The sequence below is a fragment of the Perca flavescens genome, chromosome 8 (genome assembly GCF_004354835.1).
Source record: "Perca flavescens isolate YP-PL-M2 chromosome 8, PFLA_1.0, whole genome shotgun sequence".
NCBI classification, from domain to species: domain Eukaryota; kingdom Metazoa; phylum Chordata; class Actinopteri; order Perciformes; family Percidae; genus Perca; species Perca flavescens.
In genome coordinates this window covers 20,493,348-20,512,259 of record NC_041338.1, presented here as the reverse complement: position 1 = coordinate 20,512,259, position 18,912 = coordinate 20,493,348, and the positions used below count along the sequence as shown (strand labels likewise).

Below are 18,912 nucleotides of genomic sequence, written 5' to 3'. Positions count from 1 at the left end.
AACAAAATTACCTATATTTATCTAAGTTTCTACATTTTCAGTTAAATTATCTGTATGGTCAGGTGCCCAGATAGACAGTTGGTAGTGTGGGCACCCATATATAGAGGTTTACTCCTCAACGCAGCGGGCCCAGGTTTGACTCTGACCTGTGGCCCTTTGCTGCATGTCATTCTCCCCTCTCTCTTTCCCCTTTCATTTCTTCAGCTGTCCTGTCAAAAAAGGCCTAAAAATGCCCCCCAAAATTATCTGTATGGTAACTACACACAATACATACTCATTCTAATAAGTCTGTAGTGCATAAGTGACAAAATGTACTCCAGTCAGCATGCATTTTAAATCTGCTTCATTTTTGAGTGTGCTAGTGATGGGCAATACCAAAAAGTATTGTTCAAAGAAAAAGGCTGTGTTACTCTGCAAAACATTCAAAATACTTGTAGATGTTCGGAAAACAGCTTTGTGAACACACAAGACTAACCTAGTTAAACTAAAAATAAGTATCAAATCTGTGGGAAATTTTTGTGAAGTTTAATTTTCAGTAACATTCCACAATCACTGTTGGGTTTTAGAACACAGTATACTGTTCAAAGTATGAGTTAGGACCCTAGGTCTCTCCCTCTCTCTTTCTCTTTCTCTTTCTCTATGTCTCTCTGTCTCTCTTCTCTCTCTCTCTCTCTCTCTCTCTCTCTCTCTCTCTCTCTCTCTCTCTCTCTCTCTCTCTCTCTCTCTCTCTCTTTCGCTTTCTCAACAACAGCGCTCTCTTGTGGATGAGTGGTTGAAGTGTCTTCTGGATGAGTGAACAACTAAAATGTACTGAATTGTGGAATTATTATTAAGTTATTGTACATCAATAAGGTTCTACTTGAAAAAAAAACTGTCTAACTACAGTAATTACAATAAGTTTAATGTTACTTTAACTTTAGCTGCACCACTTTTTTTTTTTTTTTACAAATGGCATGAGTTACAAAACAAATTTCAATTAAATCACTCCTTCTGTTGAATGATTTTAAAACATTATACTCAGCTTTTCTAAATGCTGTAAACCCGTTTGTCGTTTATCTTGTGGGCCGGACAGATAAGGCCTGAAAGTTATGATATAACAGTAGGTGTGTCAAAAGAGAAGGGGGTGGAAGCAACACAAAAACTGCACAATATAATAGAACAGAAATCAATATAACCTGCAACAAATACATTTGTGGAGCTCATAAGGAGTTTTGTTCCTTCTACAATAGCAGCCAAACAATAGGTTGTAAGAACACCAGGTTGTAAGCTGGGATAATTGAAAGAATGTAAGATTTTGTGTACTGGCTGTGAAAACAAAAATACCTTTGGAACAATAAATCTCAATCTAACATCTAATGTTCTGCAGTGTCTGAGACGTGTTGAATCACCTCAGGAGAAATTTCAGATGCTTTATGTTCTTACTGTTCATGCACTGCCTTGAAAATGGCAGTATACAGTGTAAAGTACAGGGGTTCATGCTATTGTGTCCACCCTCTATAAATAAACACCGCCACCTAACAAACACCCACTCATGTCTTAAGTGGATTACTTTGAGAAAAGTACTTGAGTTGAGAGAAGACTTGCACAGATGTATGCAGTCCTAGAAGTGTCTAATCTGACCAGACTGCAGAGCAGCAGGCGTCTGCTAACAAGGGTAACTGCCGATTAAGGTCAGACTGCAGCACAGCAGACAGACAGGAAGACTAGTAAATGCCAAACATCAACCATATCACCATCCTGCAAATGGCCACAAGGGATGTTTGTTCTCATCACATTCTTAAAACAGTTTCATGAATATACATAGATATGCATTGATTTTTTTTCTTCTCCTCTTTTACCAACGCGATGGAAAGGATAGCGCTTATATCACACAAATAGGACAGATATCTAAGCGTGTATGAAAGCGTAGACTTGACTAGACCTGGAGCTGCAGGTCTGGTTCTCAGGCTCTCCTCTCTCTGGACCAGGTTCAGCTGATCAGGCTGTCAGTATCTGAGCCAATCAAGTCTGAGACTGAACATGTGGGACTTTCTGCTGTTCAAAATCTGAGGGGGAGAGGATGACAGCCAAACACAGACAGCCAGTCGAGCCATCACACAGGAACATTCAATGTTCATTATGTTGTTTGTGCAATTGGAATCTGTGAAAACTCAAAGTTTCCTCAGGAAGTAAAGGTAAGTATTTTTTATTGTTTTGCTTTGTGCCACTGACATCATTTACACATTGTTATAAACATTTTCCTGTATTTTGAATTATTTCATTTGCATGTGCAGTAATGATGCTGAGATAAAGTAATTCAGAATAATCTTGGTAATGAAAATATAGCTTAAATTGTGAAGAAAATACTGACAGTAATATGTTCATATATTGTAGAGGTAGCTGAACTAATTAAGGCACATGTCTTTTTCTAGCTTGGTGTTTAATTGTGTCACTCACAGTGGAGGGAGCAGAGACTGTTGATTGTTGCTGAAAAAGTGCCAAAGAACTGCACACATGGTGAGTCTATAAGCCCCAAATATCCCTCTCTTATCCATAATATATTCATATTCTATTCTTAATTTCACACAGTCTCGATATGTTATCGGGTAGTCAGTTGTTTGCATTGACAGGCAATTAACCTCTCTCTTGAACTGCATATATGTTGAAATCAGTGTCAGTCTGCGCTGCATGGATATTTGACTTTGTTTGGTTGGACAGAAGGAAGTAATTAGCGGAGTAGCCTAAATAAGAGGATCTTTTGATTGACAGCTTCTCCCATTAACCTGACAGGAGACTGAGTGCCAGCAGTGGACAGAGAGCCAAATTGATGAGGACAGTGACTCAGAGGAGAGCCTGTGTGGAATCCATGTAAGCATTACTTATTTTGGCACAATCCCATTTATCATCAAAACTTCATAACTCAAGATCCACTTACTAGATTTCTTCAGGAGTTTATGAGAGTAAAGAAGTATTTATAAATTGATAAATGTCATTAATTTATATAATAAACACCTAGTCATAATCATTTAAAACATGTTATTTGAATCATTATGCTACACAGAAGTTGTGCAAATATAGTTGACAAACGCATTGATAAAACTTCAAATGTTCCTTATATCTGCTGACAAATATGGTATAGTTTGTTACAGTAAGTAATAAACTATTTTTTATTGTATGCTGCAAATGGAGGTCAATAAAAGTGTCACCCACATATTATGTCTTAAGAAGGAATGAAAGCCTACTTCTTAGCCATCATTGTAAAAATATGTGACTGGTTAAATCCCTCAGCCCCCTGTGGTGCTGAGCTGTTTGGATCATAAGGTAAGTGTGTTAGTGTTTGTCTCAGCAGGAGAGCTGTGCCACTGACTTGACCCGCCACCCTCAGCTGGATACTGACATTGAGGCAGTCAGGACTTTGTATTCAGACTCTGCAGTCTCCATCAGGTCAGAACATCTTTTCTTATTTATGGTCTTAAAAGGATTGCTGCTGCTTTTCTATATTGTCAAATGTTTACTTCCTTTTCTTATTCTAGCGAGTATTGGTCAATTGATGATGTGGATGTTGACTTAAACATAAATGCCAACGTTTTGGATGTAAGTTAAATTTACTATACACTCAATATATTGACATGTTTGCTGTCAATGATGGCATCTTAGCATGTTTATTATTATTGTGCTGTGTGGTGTCCACAGGAGGAAGTGGCCAAGGCCTGGACGATTAACCCATCAGAGCCCATCGTTATCCGTCTGCACTTTTCTCCATCTCAGTATCTGGATGGACCGGGTGAGCATCAACAACAGTGCTGCAAACCAGATTTTCTATACATTTAAACTTTTACTACAAATCAATATGACACCTGATTACTGTAAGTAATGTTTTTCACCACAGCACCTTCAGTCAAAGTCTTTCAACCATCCAACACAGATAATTTCAGCCTTAGGAAACAACTACAGAAGTGAGTGTTCAACATTAATTTTATAGCAGTAAATTCCCATTGCAATAGACTCCCTCCACATTATTACAGATGCCACATTTTTAGATGATAAACTTTTTAGTTCTGTGGTATCCATAGCCTACTGATTGCTCAGACCTAATCTTCATTTCTGTTCCTCAGTATTCTCACTGTCTTCTTATCTCGGGAGTGGAAACATCTGACCAATGAGAACGTCGTAGTCCGACAGAAGAGAAGACACAGCTGGTTCAGGCCAAGTGGAACCATTAAGAAATTTCATGCAAAACTTAAGATCTGGTTCCCACCATCAAAGTACAGTATGTTACAATCTAATGAATCCAGCAGTTGTATCGTTATTTAGTCTGTTCTGAAGTCTCTATTTACTGCTTCTTCACTCACTGTGAGCAGGTCCAGTGAGCTCCATGAAGCTACTGTCAAAGGAAGGATCATTCTACCAACGATAAAACTGAACCGTTTCACGAATCATACAACTTCCTACACTATCAGGAATCCCACAGGAGAGCTCTTCGCCTACACACCCAGTGGAAAGGTGAATTCAAAATACACCTCTGGGACATTTTATGGTTGCTGCTGTATTTGCAGTTTTTGTCTCTCCCATTACTCAATAGGTTCTGTAAGTGTTTTATAAAAGTGTTTGTGTCCCTTCTTCCACAGAGAGTGATGGTGTCAGCAGTCAAGTCATCAGCACAGCTTAGTACCAAACAGCTGATAGAGCTGCTTTTCTCCTCCCAGGCCATCAGGCACTGTAAGACCGCCCCAATTCTACAGCACGGTTTCTTGGTGCAGGTAAAGCATAAGAAATCAAGAACTATTATATTCTGTATTTGTATTTTTTTTTGTATTTTATTAGTTTATTTGTCATGGACCATGCATAGTTCAGGCCCTATGCCAGAGTTAGCTATACAGCTAATTTACATCTGTGGTCCCTGGGCAAGGGAGATAAAAGGACAATATAAACAATACAGACAATACCATCAAAACAGATAAAAACCTAACAACAAACAACATGTAACAAGCAGTACTCACACATAGATCAAAATACAAATATACATTCCATGTTATAAAAAGATCAATGATCACATAGTTGATTTGCCTTCAGTCAAGTTTTTAAGGACATTTTAAAACTGCTGAGACTTACACAATCTCTAATGTGAAGTGGAATTGACCAAATTTAGTCTTCTTGAGTGTCACCTCTTACAGAAGCCCTGGTGACCCTTACATTATCTCTGCAAAATGACACACATTGCTTGAGTGGGGGTAGTGCAAGATCATGGGTCAATTTATACATCAGGCACATGTCTGCAAAACAGAGAAAACTGTCAAAGGTTAATAAGTTGTATTTTTTTTATGATGGTATAGTGGTGGTAGTTTCTTGTTTTTTTGTCAAGAACTTTCACAGCTTGTTTGTAAAGGGTACATAAAAGTTTTAGCGTAGTACTACCTGCCTGGGACCAGCTTGTAGAACAGTAAGATAAATGTGAGAAGATCATTGAATGCAAAAACAGTTTAGCTGCAGCTATTGGTAACTGGTATATTATATGTCTAAAATTAGCTAAACTAGCTCTGACACAATTGGAGATCTTTTTTATGTGTTTTTTTTATGCCCAGATGCTTGAAATGATCAACAATATGTATCACCTCTCCCATAATACAGATATCGGGCTGATGTTGTGTAACATTCCCCTTGATAGAGAAATACATGCCCACTGTTTTGCTTATATTAAGAGTAAGACAACTGAGAGTTAACCAGTCTGATATTTTGGTTAGAACTGCAGTAAGTTTTGCTGCAGCTTGTTCTCTAGTTTTTGCATGGGTATAGATAACTGTATCGTCTGCGTATATTTGGATGTGGACTTCTGGGCAAATCAATGGTAGGTCATTAATATATAAGCTAAATAAAATTGGTCCTAAAATAGATCCCTGAGGGACTCCAGTAGTGCAGTTAGCAAAGGAGGAGCATCGATCATTAATCCTGGTGCACTGCTTTCTAGAATCTAAATAAGACTCCATCCATGTCAGAGCACTGGGAGAGAAATTCATCTTTGACAGTTTAGATAACAAAACATTATGATTCACTGTATCAAACGCCTTCTTAAAATCGAGGAAAACAGCCCCAACAACCCCTCCATTGTCAAGGCTGGATTTTATTTGCTCAATAAAATAACAAGTAGCTGTTTCTGTGGCATGATGTTTTCTGAATCCAAACTGCATGGGGTGCAGTGGAAAATGGCCTTGATTTAAATAGGCTAGCAACTGTCATAGAGGGAAATTAAAGATTAACTGCACCTTAGCCTTTGCATGCAAAATGTCACTCAAATGAACACATACTGACCAGGAAGAGACTCAAAATGATCACAAAGAGATACAAAGGAACTGCAAAGAGACACAAGAAAACTACAAAAGGGACAAAACAACACAAATTACTACAAAGAGACAAAATGATCTCAAAGAGACACAAAATGACTACAAAGAGGCATAAAGCTACACAAAGATACATAAAGACTACTAAGATATGCAAAACCACAGACCAAGATGCAAAACCACCACAAAGTATGTTTGTCTTGCTCCTATGTAGGAGTGGTGCTGGGGACTTTTGCATATCTGCACCCTGGGGCCAATTGTCTCATAATCCGCCCATAGATACTATGATGGAATTTAAGCAAAATCTATAATGATGTTTTCCATTGTGTTCACAGATAATGAGGTATGCTGAGCAGAGACTCCCCACGCTGAATGAATACTGTGTTGTCTGTGATGAGCGACATGTGTTTCAAAATAGCCCTATGTTAAAGGTACACTCCATAATCTGCCGGTGAGTTACTGGCTAATCTACTGAATGAAAACTAAAAATGCAGTTTACTGTTAATACATTGTCACTGTTCTGTTTGTAGCCAGCAGTTTGCACCAGGGAGCTATGTGTGTTTTCCTTTTATACGTTGGGGGTTATGTCTGGAGCTACAGAGGAGGTTGCCACCGGTGCCGAGGTTGGTCACACACATAAGTGGAAAAAATGTAATGTTCGCAACACTGCTTTAAACTCCCATATTTAATACAAAAGCAACGTTTCTACCCTGCTGGGTCTTCTTCATTTTGCCTGAAGAAGACCCAGCAGGGTCGAAACGTATTTTTCATTTGTCCTGCACCTGACAGAAGGTGGGATGTGCACACAATTACTTTTATAAATGGTTACACACATACATATATAGTGTGGGTTGTCATAATATAAGATTGATGTATTGCACTATTGGCTGTTCTACAGGTAGTTGACCTGCTGGTTGCCATGTGCAAAGCTGCCCTTCAGTCTTCACGCAAGAGCATCATATTTGAACCATACCCTTCGGTTGTTGATCCCTGCAACCCCAAAACCCTTGCCTTTAATCCTAAGGTATCAGCTGAACTAATTTTACTTATTACTGACTTGATTTCTAATTAATTATTCAGTACGTATTTTTTCATTCTGAAAGAATAAAGTATTGTTTTGTTGTGGCAGAAAAAGAGCTATGATCGGCTGCAAAAAGCGCTGGACAGTGTTTTGTTAATCAGGAGGATGTCGCAGGTGACTGATCTTAAAATAAATCCTACACTCATGACGCTGTTTTCAAAATTCTTAACTAAATCTCCTCGCCTGAGAATAATCTGAAAGCTGGTGAATGTTTCCTTGACAGTAGATTAATGCAACTGTATCTTATCATATCCAGGGTCCATATTCTGAAATAAAGAAGCAGATGGACAAGACAGACCCTCTCGCTCATCCCTTACTACAATGGTGAGTGACAAAATCTAAAGATTTTTTTTATTCTGTTTTTAAATAACTTGATATGTCATCAAATATGAATGTTTCTTAGATATGCATCCTGGTGTGTGTTTGTGTATTTGACAACAGGATTTTAGCAAGCAACAGATCACACATTGTCAAGCTTCCGCTCAACAGGGTATGATAGAGCAGTTCACAGTTTGAATATGATGTCTTAACACAGTAGTTGCAAGTGTTACAGCAGTAATAGTTAAAATAAGTAACTACATGTTTAATGATATAGTCTACTGGGTTTTATACTTTATTCAAATTGTATTCTGTTTGTGCTCTCTCCTCTATTTTTTTATCACTCGGTACACAATAGCAACTTAAGTTCATGCACACACCCCATCAGTTCCTGTTGATCAGCAGCCCACCATCCAAAGAGGCTCGTTTTCAAACTGCCAGGAAACTTCATGGCAGCACCTTTGCCTTCCAGTAAGTAAAAACAAGGCTGTGCCACTAATGTAAAACCTTTATATCAACCCTATATACAGATCGTAATACCTGCTTCATCTTCTCTTCCTACAGTGGTTCTCACATCGAAAACTGGCACTCTATTCTGAGAAATGGGCTGATTAATGCCTCTTATACAAAATTACAGGTAGAGTATGAAAATACCAAAGGGTCTTGTATTCCTTGAGCTATAATATAAGCCTTTAAACATAAAGTCATGTCACAGTGACGATTTCAACAGACTTTAAAGTTTATCTTTTGTCAGACTTAGATTAAGTGTGAAACCTTTAGGATTTGAAATTCACTGAAGTGGTCACATTGTTTTTTATTCAAGCTTCATGGAGCTGCATATGGTAAAGGCATCTATCTGAGTCCTATCTCAAGCATATCATTTGGATATTCTGGTACAAATGTATACTGTAATTATTTTCATAATACTCTGCATATATACTTATACAAAAATGACCATTTCTTATTGATTCTAGCATGTTTTTTTAAACTGATCCCTCCTCTTTGTGCAGAGATGGGCAAAGGGCGACACAAAATGCCCACCAAAGAAGAACTCATACAAAAATACAACCAAATAAACAAAAACAAACAGGTAGATTACCATTCACGTTTTGTCCAAAATGTGTCTAGTTGCTCTCTGTACAAGGACGTCTTCTCTTTTGTATTTTTTGTATCTCATCCTGTATTCTTATTCTGTATGTCTTAGGAACAGCCGGGGCAAGCCAGGTTTTTGCAAAACAGGAATCTAAACTGCATCGCTCTCTGTGAAGGTACATTTGAGATAATACAAAAAAGTTACAAAGAGCCTTGATTTGATAATGAATGATTTTGTGACAGTGTTTTAGAAATGTTGTCTGCATGTCTTGACAGTCATAACTTCAAAGGACCTTCAAAAACATGGGAACATTTGGGTGTGTCCAATATCCGACCACGTGTGCACACGTTTCCTTTTTGTGTGAGTATAACATGAAGAGACAGAATTGCCAGAGAAACCTTTATATCTCTCAGTGTATTGATACATTCCCAGACTAAATTGCAGATTTCCAACACGTTCTGCTTTTGTCTTTCTCAGGTATGAGAACGGCCAGGTGGGAGATGTCCACATCAACACTCAGGAAGCCAGGATCCACAGGGAAATTTCACAAGTAATTGCTTTAAAGCAGTGCTAAGAAAACAAATTATTTATGATTAGAGTGTAGTATTTAATACTGAGAATAGATCTTAGTTTCTTTGTGGCTAAACATACGGTATAACGTGGACATAAAACAATGCTTTATATCACATTTATCAGCTTTTGTTGGAATGAAAAATGCTAAAACAAAGAAAGAAAAATATCACCACGAAAGGAAGAGGGCTATCAACTGCAATAATATTAAATTGTTTGTTGTGTCATGCACCTGTAAAAGCTTTTGCCTTATATCTTAAGATATAGTCTGGTGTCATGACTCTGTAGGCCTACTGTAAACACATATGTTGTACGTTTTTATAACCACACATTTTCAAAGTAAAGACTTCAATATTAGCTTATTGTGTCCAACATATCAAATGTTTTCCTTTAGCAGATTGAAGGGCTACTTTGTTTTTTGTGTAATACCTGTTTTGTACCACAAGGTGGTAGTGTGAACCAATCACAACTAGTGCCCTTTATAGGGCACTAATCACTAACCTGACTCCGCCAGATGGATTGCTTCGCATTTGCTCGGCATATCTGCGAGTGGAAAACTGAAGCTCGCGAGATCAGGACAGTCTCACGAGGCTAACTAATCACAACTACTGAGGGCTTTTCCATTGCTAACACAGAGCCAATAAAAACCCATAATTGTCATGTTATGAGATTATGATTCTAAATGTCTGTAAGAAGAGACTGCTACAGATGTTTAAATCAAAACTTGGGTTTTTGACATGAGCCTGTGTTATATTTTCAATTCAGGAAAAACAACTAGACAACTGAATTACCCACCAGAGATGTCACAGGAGTCACACGCAAAAATAATCGGGTGCTTTTTGATAAAAAATAAGACATAAAGAAGAAATAGGGGGGATTTGTGACACATGCAGTTACTCCAATAAAAAGCACAGTTATTAACCTATTATTTTCATGATGGGAATATACTCACTGATGGACAGTTAACATTCATAACATCATTGACATTCTGAACCATATTGACACCACTGAGACACATCTGTGTGCTCATTGTTCGAGTCAGTGAATATCATGGGGTGCATGCCATCCTGTGAGGCAGAAATGCACCATTATAACAGTATACTGGTTCCAAATGAGCCCCACAGCTGCCTCCTCCTGACACCCTCTGTTGGCACAGCTCCTCTAAAGAAAGCCTCTAGGAAAACGTCTCTGTTTGTTTGCATCTGGATAAAGATGTTTCCTTACAAGTTTGGCACAAAAAAGCAGCAGCTCCAAGGTGTGATTGTCCTGAATATTAGTGACTGCAAAAGAGGCACAAATTAGTTATCAAGCATTTTCTGGGTCAGCTCAGCAGGCGTTGGACTGAAGGGAGGAGAACTGTGAAGTTGCTGTATAGCCCAAAGGAAGACATTTCTCAAGGACCATATGGCTCTCTGATGATAGTGCAGAGGGAAAGTTGTCTTGAAAACATGATATACTGTATGTTTCCATAACTATTATATTATTTCTAAATATTGTTACCCCAGTGACATTTCCGTTTGGTGCAATATCTGCAAAAATGCACATTAAGAATTTTAACCATTGAAACCAATTCAGTTAAAACAAAGGATCGTCAACTGCATGCCTTGTTAAATCTCATTAACTCATGTTAATTCATCCATATATTTCAAGCATCCACATGGACAAATGAAATCTCTGAGCCCTTTAGGGTTTAACAAAAGCTTCCCTCCAAAACCAACAAACTAGAATGTGACAGACATTATGAAATGTTGCATGTGCCTTTAAGAGCCCTATGTCCCACTCTACATGTCTCTCTCTGAGCCTCATATGTGTTTGTTGGCATCAGCTGTCCTCAGTGCTGAATGGAGCAAGGACATCTTTTCCTTCACGTCAATGGGATTAGAGGAAGAAATACCCTCTCCATACTGCTAGCTGTCATCTTGGTGCTCAGAAGACAAAATAGAAATGCAGTTTGGACAGAGGACAGAAAGACGACCAGGATAAGTCACAACTTTGGATTACAAAGCTGATGAGTTTTTATTTTCTTATACTAAATGAACAAGAAACATGTCGATATCAAGGGAGGTATGCAAAGAATTAAAAGCTGCAGGCTCAGAAACAGCATCCTGCACTGATATTCCACTGCTTTCTAAACAATGACTGAACCAAGGGGCCAGATGAAGAGTTCAAATGCTACAAGCAGTGCTGTAATGGAACTGCAGTCTGCTTCATTCAACCCTGATGTCCCATCTTCTGGCCAGAGCAACTTCAGAAGAGTCAGCCGCACAGAGGACAGCAGTCCCTATCCGATCCCTGGGCTGGCGGCAGACATCCTGCACATGCGAGTGAAAGAAGGAAGCAAGATCCGCAATTTGCTGCGGTTTGCAACAGCTCGCATGCAAGGAGAGGGGAAAGACAGCAATGGGAAATTACTGAGACAGGTGGTCTTCACTGGCTCAGGTAGAGGAGTCACCAAGACCATCACCTGTGTGGAGATTCTAAAACGTATAGTGGGAGGGCTCCACCAGGTGTCCAAGCTCTACTATAAGACAGTGAAAGAGGTCTGGGAGAGTCAACAACCAGGAGCACCAGGTATAACCATGCAGAGGACAGTCCCTGCCATCTGTATCCTGCTCTCTAGAGACCCTCTGGATCCCCAGGAGACTGGATACCAACACCCCCAAACCCTAAGTGTTCCCACAGAGGACGCAGAGAGAGGTAGAGCTCTGATCAGGCCAGCTCACTGTCCCTTCTCAGAGCACGCAGCCAAGCGAGTCTGTCTGGATGACTGGAGTGTATTACCGTCTCCATGAAAGTCTGAGAAGTCTTGTTAACTTTTACAGAGGAGCAATAGAAAGCATCCTGAAACATTACAAGCTGGCATGAGATGGGCAGGGCAGGACAGGAATAAAACAGCTCCCGAGCATCAGTGATATCGATGAGATGCAGGTGCCTGCACAGAGCCCAAAGGATACTAAAATACAATACCCCCTCAACAACAGCATGTTCACCCTGCTGCTGTCTGGCAAGTGATACAGGGCACATCAGAGCTTATTCTGATGTAAAAGTACACAAAGTTGGTCACAGTCATTATAAATATAAACGCTAAGGTTGATCAATAGTCATTATTCTGTTTTCTACTTTTGGAGGGAAAGCATGTACATTTTCATAGATTGTTTTTATTAAGGATTTGTTTTCATCATAATGCTGTCCCTTTTTACAGATGTAACAACACTGAAATAAATTAACTATGCATTTCATCTTTGGTGTTTTGGGCTGTGATGGAGAGTGTATACACATCTTTAATTTGAATAAAATCAGCTTCTAAACCTGGAATTTTACAGAGAGACAGACCTTTTTTATTCATATTACCACTTGTATACTGTCAGCAGTCAGTTCATTTTGATTCAAGTAGTTAGTGCTTGTTTAAAACATGTCATCTGGCAGACCTTTTTTTCTGTGTTGTAGTGAAATGCACAGTGAAATGGAAAAATAATAGTATCCAACACCCCAAACTTTAGGAGTAGCCTACTTAAATCCCATTCTCTTATTATCATCCTGACAGAATATAGCCTACTGTATAGGCAACCTTATCAAAATAATCTAATAGCCCTATAGCTTTTTGGACTATGTGTGGTAGCCTACTTATTAGTAGTGGTCATAGGTGAGGAAAGTAGCCTACAGCACATTTACACAGGTCAATTCAAAGTAATGCCATAATTATATAAATTGGGTGTTGCATCTTATAGCAACTGCAATGTATTTTTAAACTGTTTGGATTTTTTTTATAGCATCCTTATATCCTAATATTTAATGAACTTTTCTGTGAGATAAATAATATATGTATAAACATGTCGATCCATTTTCCATTGGGGGCAACTGTCCTTAAAATAAAAACAGAAAAATTATGAAAAGGCTCGGTACTGTATTATTTCTAGGTCAAAGTCAGAGCCAGTAGGTCAATAGTCTCGCATTGCCAGAACTACCTACACAGCGCTGCTGAAGAGGTAGATCAACAATACAGAAAAAAGCTAAATACCTATCTATGAATACCGATGAGCTGCAGTTTGCACATGCGCAGCACGGGATCGCGTACGTGACGGGCTAAACAAGCAAGTAGCGCTAGCTTCCACCTGCTCGGTGCTCCTTCAAAATCTCACCGGTTCGAGTTCCTGTAGCTGGCTGTCCCGCATCATGTTCAGAGCCGCCGTCCAACTCTCGTTCTCCGGTGTCCGGAGTTTAACCCGTACGCAACCAGGGTGTCAAGGTATTTGTTCACCTCTGAATGTTATTTTGTAGTTTCGTATTGTTAGCTAGCTAGCTCATGAAACTGTCAGGGCGAAGTTGTTACGGTAATCATATGTGATGTCGGCACATTGCTGTGCCCGCACGGCTAACCGCTAAAGTTAGCTGATATTAGCTTAGCCAGTGTATCCCTTATAAATACACGCCGCACTGTTAAGCGTGTTAATATGTCAGTCAAATTATGTAGACTTTCGTCCAATATTTTCATAACCCTCAGAACCTGAATGTGTGCTATTCTGAAAATGTCCCGGTGTTCAGCTCGGTGGTGGCTGTGTCCTTGCCATGACCCAGTTGGTAAACTCAATCTGGGGCCTATGGTTCTGCTGCTGATGCTTGTTGCTAACATGCTAACTAGGTTAGCTAGCTAGTTGATAAGGTGTTAGCTGTGTTCAATCAACTAGTCGCCAGTGTGTTCTTTATATCAAAGAATGGGTTGGTGCAAGCAATAACCATCATGATTATTCGGATGTTGTCGAGATGTTTAAGCAAAAACATTGCTAATTCACGTTAAATTGATTTCCACATGCTTTTAGAAACCTAATATGAATAAAAATGTCCTGTTTGTTTGTCAGTGTATTCAGGCTTGTAGGTGCAGTTGTAGGTCATGTAACGTTAAGGACGTTGGCAATGATCTAGCTGCATTAGCTACATTATTATAAAGCATTTAGTCCTTATCCACTTCATTCAGTGTAAATAACTAGGCTACCCTTGACTATAGTTGCCCTTCTATATTACCTGACACAAGGTGCCACTGTAAGTGCTGTGTTCTATTAGTAATAGGTTGTCCAACTAAAAACAGTTTTCCTACTGCAGCTCTTTTGGCCTCAAGGTGTTACTCACATGGGAAGCAAGAGACCGATGAGGAGTTTGATGCCCGCTGGGTGACCTATTTCAACAAGCCAGACATTGACGCATGGGAGCTGAGAAAAGGTATGTTTACCGATGACTGTGAAGCTAAATAACTAAAGTTATTAGCATTAAAAACTGAGACATAATACATAGTGTCCAACAGTTATTGCAGGGGATAGCTCAAGGAAGTTGTTTTTGCCAGTTTGGTAGGTCGAAGCTAAGATTGGGACAATATTTACCATGAGTCAACAGAGTTGTCAACCAATAAAGATTTGGTCTGATATGAGATTTGGAGCAAATCTGTGAGTTTGACTGTGTTAGATTACAGGATGAATGCATTAATGTGATGAAATTGTTTGATATTTTGTTCATTTTAAGGGATATTGCTTTAAGAAAGTACACAGGATACTGTGTTGTAGTAAGATTACTAATATGCAAACATGGTAAACAAATATTTTGGATTTACCAGGTATTTATTTCCATAAAATGTGAACTTCATTTTGAATGAGTAACTTAACTGATCTGTCTAATGCGACCAGTATTGTCATAACTTTTGTCTCTGTATAATTGAATGGGAGTTAACTCATTATGGGGAATGTACACGTTTTTCTACAAAACCCTTCTTTTTCACTTTGTGTAACTAAAATACACTCTAAAATTGACAAAATTATGAAATATGATCAAATCAGAAACTAATAAAAGAATAAGTAAAGAACCGTACCAATCTGAGCAGGTATTCAGTGCCAGCTTTTTATATATAAATAAATAAATAAATAAATTAAATAAAATGAAATGTTTCCTGTAGTTTTTCACCAGGTTTGCACACACTGCAGGAGGGATTTTGGCCCACTCCTCCACACAGATCTTCTCTAGATCAGTCAGGTTTCTGGGCTGTCGCTGAGAAACACGGAGTTTGAGCTCCCTCCAAAGATTCTCTATTGGGTTTAGGTCTGGAGACTGGCTAGGCCACGCCAGAACCTTGATATGCTTCTTACAGAGCCACTCCTTGGTTATCCTGGCTGTGTGCTTCGGGTCATTGTCATGTTGGAAGACCCAGCCTCGACCCATCTTCAATGCTCTAACTGAGGGAAGGAGGTTGTTCCCCAAAATCTCGCAATACATGGCCCCGGTCATCCTCTCCTTAATACAGTGCAGTCGCTCTGTCCCATGTGGAGAAAAACACCCCCAAAGCATGATGCTACCACCCCCATGCTTCACAGTAGGGATGGTGTTCTTGGGATGGTACTCATCATTCTTCTTCCTCCAAACACGGTTGGTGGAATTATGACCAAAAAGTTCTATTTTGGTCTCATCTGACCACATGACTTTCTCCCATGACTCCTCTGGATCACCAAATGGTCATTGGCAAACTTAAGACGGGCCTTGACATGTGCTGGTTTAAGCAGGGGAACCTTCCGTGCCATGCATGATTTCAAACCATAACGTCTTAGTGTATTACCAACAGTAACCTTGGAAACTGTGGTCCCAGCTCTTTTCAGGTCATTGACCAGCTCCTGCCGTGTAGTTCTGGGCTGATTTCTCACCTTTCTTAGGATCATTGAGACCCCACAAGGTGAGATCTTGCATGGAGCCCCAGTCCGAGGGAGATTGACAGTCATGTTTAGCATCTTCCATTTTCTAATGATTGCTCCAACAGTGGACCTTTTTTCAAATCGGTGCTAATGTGGCACCGGTGACCGGTATCTACCAGACGAAATAGCAACTCTGATTCCAGTACCTCATTACGGTGCCACTTAAATGTCTGCACTGCGCTCTGATGCTCCGAAACCCACGTTAGAGGCAACCAAAACATCGCTGCATGTCACGCTAGTAAACACTAATAACCCGTTGCACAGCCGGTAACGTTAGCCTACCATTAGCTACAGTAGTAACTGGATTAAACACGGTTAAAATGCTGACCGTTAAACGGTGTAAAAGTGTAACTGGATTTCACTGTAGAGGATTCCAGCAGCGGGACGTACAACAGTCTGCCGCTAAAGCTATGAGCTAAAAGACACAAACTAGCACTGGTCACTGCTGTTGTCTGAAAAACAACACAGATGGGACAAAATGTTGCATTTACTGGTAAACTGGTTAACCTCGTGGTGCATTCAAAGTTATTGTAAAATACCCTTTTCTCATCGGTTATTTTTTCTTTTAACAGCAATTTACTGGTGAAAGAAGTAATTATTACATTTTTAATAATCATTTAAATTCCCCCCTTTTTTGTGCTGATCCAAAAATGTATCCAATCCGTGACTCAAAATAGTGATCTGAGCAGTGAGTTTTGTGATCCGTTGCACCCCTATTTAAGAGGGATGGGAAATTATATTGCAAGCCATTATCTCATTGTTTCCTTATTAAAATATGTGGCATAGTTACATAAGAAATGAATTGCTCCAAATACAGACAGTTTAAAACATGGCAACCGTATTGTCAATTTCGGCAACCAAAAGCTGATGCCTGGTTGCCAAGCCGGCAACCACTTTAAAAAGTTAGCGTTGAGTCCTGCTATGGTACAAATGGGATATGATAGTCAATCAGACTATTACCACAAAGAAAATACTTTTTAGTGGATTCATTGTTGGTTTTGGCCTTTTTTTATTGAATTTATTCACATCACAATCCTTTTAAGCAACCAATTAAAAAATAAATGCAGCTTATATTAAAAGTGTTTTATTTCTGTCTCTGTTCTCTGATTTAAAAGATGTGATTCCTTCTTTCAGGGATGAACACATTGATTGGTTACGATCTTGTACCTGAGCCCAAGATTCTCGAGGCAGCACTGAGAGCCTGTCGGAGGTTAAACGACTTGGCCAGCGCTATCCGGATTTTAGAAGCTGTGAAGGTGAGGGAAAAGGGGCACCTTCTGAGCTTGGGAATGTTGCCAACCAGCATCTTTGCAGTTGGTAGTCATACGTTAATGAATAATGGGTTATACATTTTTATTTCCTCAGGATAAAGCCGGCCCTCATAAAGATATCTACCCGTATCTGATCCAAGAGCTGCAGCCAACATTACACGAGCTTAGCATCCCTACACCTGAAGAGCTTGGCATTGACAAAGTGTAGATGAGTAGGTATTTAAATTCTCTCATTATTAATGTGTGTTATTTTCAAGGTTTGTCATAAGAGGGCAATCTAACAGAAATGTTGTTTGTTTTGTTTTAGATCTAATGACCGTGGATATCCCAGGACACAGAATCCTTGTACTTAAATGTTTGCCTCATATAAATTGTGTGATATTTTAATTTGGCCTTTATTAAGTTCTTTTGCTTGTAAAATATTTATGAACCTAATAAAGGAAAGTATCTTTATTAAGTGCCACACATTTTGGGATATATTAATCAGTTTCAGTACTTATTGAAGCAATACACTCAAATCATAAGTTGCTTTAATGGAAAGCAGAACATTGCTTTTACAGTGAATTTTGTTTGAGTGCGTCTGGACATTCTTGTGAGAGTCACATTTTGCCACCAGGGAGCAGTGTTTTCACATGAATGTAAAAATCATTTTACTGTATTCAATCTATACATTTGTTTTCATTTCAGGGAAAATGTACATGCTTGTAAAATAAACATGTTGTAATGGCAAATGGTGTAATGTTATCAACACAACTGAAATATTTCCCAAAGCTATACTAAATACAACAACTTCAATTTTGTTGTTTGTTGTTCAAACAGGCAATTCTTACAGTCCAATGGGCTTTGCAGGATTTAAAAGACAATAGGTTGTATTATGGATAATGTTAGATTCTTTGATTATTGGCACGTTATGCTTATAATACCATGAATGCTGCATTTACTGGGTTGAGAAAAAAATGCCTCCAAAGTGTATCAGTAGAAATGTTCAATGGGCTTGTCTCAAACTCAATTGTAGTTGTACCATTTTGAAATGTGCACAATTATTTAAAAAAGGTTATTCGTAAATAAAAGATTTACTCAATGGTAAGATTATTTTACTTAAAGTAACCTGAGTTGATTAAAGTGTCGGAGCCAATCGGAGGTAGAGTTGGGCGGGTGTTCGAAAGCACGCAGTCAGACAACGAACAGTATGCGAACAACACAAGCGAGTCAGTCAACGAGAGAGAGACAGGTATGGAGTTATGAAATCAAGGAGAGGGTTAACTTTTCCTGCTACGGATTTTCCACCTTGGTCAGAAAACACAGGCGAGACACTTTGTTTCTCTCACTATGACTCTGGAGTCGGTAGCCTACTCGCTCCAAAGCTAATCGCCGTCACTCTCGTTTCTCCCTCGCTCTGTCACCCACTAGACACACACACACATATATGCCGGCTTGACGCACACACCAGCACACAAGTATAAACATCAGTTACGTTATTTGCACTACAAAGAGTGTATATATTTGTACATTATTTTTGGTATATTGCTTAACAAGCCTA

At 39.1% G+C, this 18,912-nt stretch overlaps 3 protein-coding genes across 4 annotated transcripts; all 3 read left to right on the top strand.

The window, feature by feature from the left end:
- Nucleotides 1-1,588: 1,588 nt before the first annotated feature.
- Nucleotides 1,589-9,834, top strand: LOC114559713 (protein mono-ADP-ribosyltransferase PARP6). Its single transcript, XM_028584530.1, has 23 exons — nucleotides 1,589-1,654; nucleotides 2,770-2,847; nucleotides 3,329-3,423; nucleotides 3,513-3,573; nucleotides 3,673-3,763; nucleotides 3,869-3,935; nucleotides 4,095-4,244; nucleotides 4,341-4,482; nucleotides 4,608-4,739; nucleotides 6,650-6,745; nucleotides 6,845-6,937; nucleotides 7,213-7,338; nucleotides 7,444-7,509; nucleotides 7,652-7,719; nucleotides 7,837-7,885; nucleotides 8,072-8,184; nucleotides 8,278-8,350; nucleotides 8,537-8,606; nucleotides 8,724-8,803; nucleotides 8,918-8,981; nucleotides 9,082-9,166; nucleotides 9,284-9,356; nucleotides 9,823-9,834. The coding sequence occupies exons 1-23, from the start codon at nucleotides 1,589-1,591 to the stop codon at nucleotides 9,832-9,834; spliced, it is 1,950 nt and encodes a 649-aa protein (XP_028440331.1).
- A 1,677-nt stretch (nucleotides 9,835-11,511) lies between these two features.
- On the top strand, nucleotides 11,512-12,168 carry LOC114559712 (ribonuclease P protein subunit p25-like protein). Its single transcript, XM_028584529.1, has one exon. The coding sequence runs from the start codon at nucleotides 11,512-11,514 to the stop codon at nucleotides 12,166-12,168; it is 657 nt and encodes a 218-aa protein (XP_028440330.1).
- A 1,258-nt stretch (nucleotides 12,169-13,426) lies between these two features.
- LOC114560169 (cytochrome c oxidase subunit 5A, mitochondrial) lies at nucleotides 13,427-18,172 on the top strand. 2 transcript variants are annotated; one of them, XM_028585343.1, is made up of 5 exons: nucleotides 13,427-13,622; nucleotides 14,474-14,590; nucleotides 17,236-17,357; nucleotides 17,467-17,584; nucleotides 17,680-18,172. In XM_028585343.1, exons 1-4 carry the CDS (start codon nucleotides 13,550-13,552, stop codon nucleotides 17,578-17,580), a joined length of 426 nt encoding a protein of 141 aa, XP_028441144.1. In that variant the 5' UTR covers nucleotides 13,427-13,549; the 3' UTR covers nucleotides 17,581-17,584; nucleotides 17,680-18,172. The 2 variants fall into 2 exon arrangements, with proteins under 2 accessions (XP_028441144.1, XP_028441143.1); XM_028585342.1 differs by having other exon boundaries at nucleotides 13,441-13,622; nucleotides 17,467-17,588.
- Nucleotides 18,173-18,912: the final 740 nt, after the last annotated feature.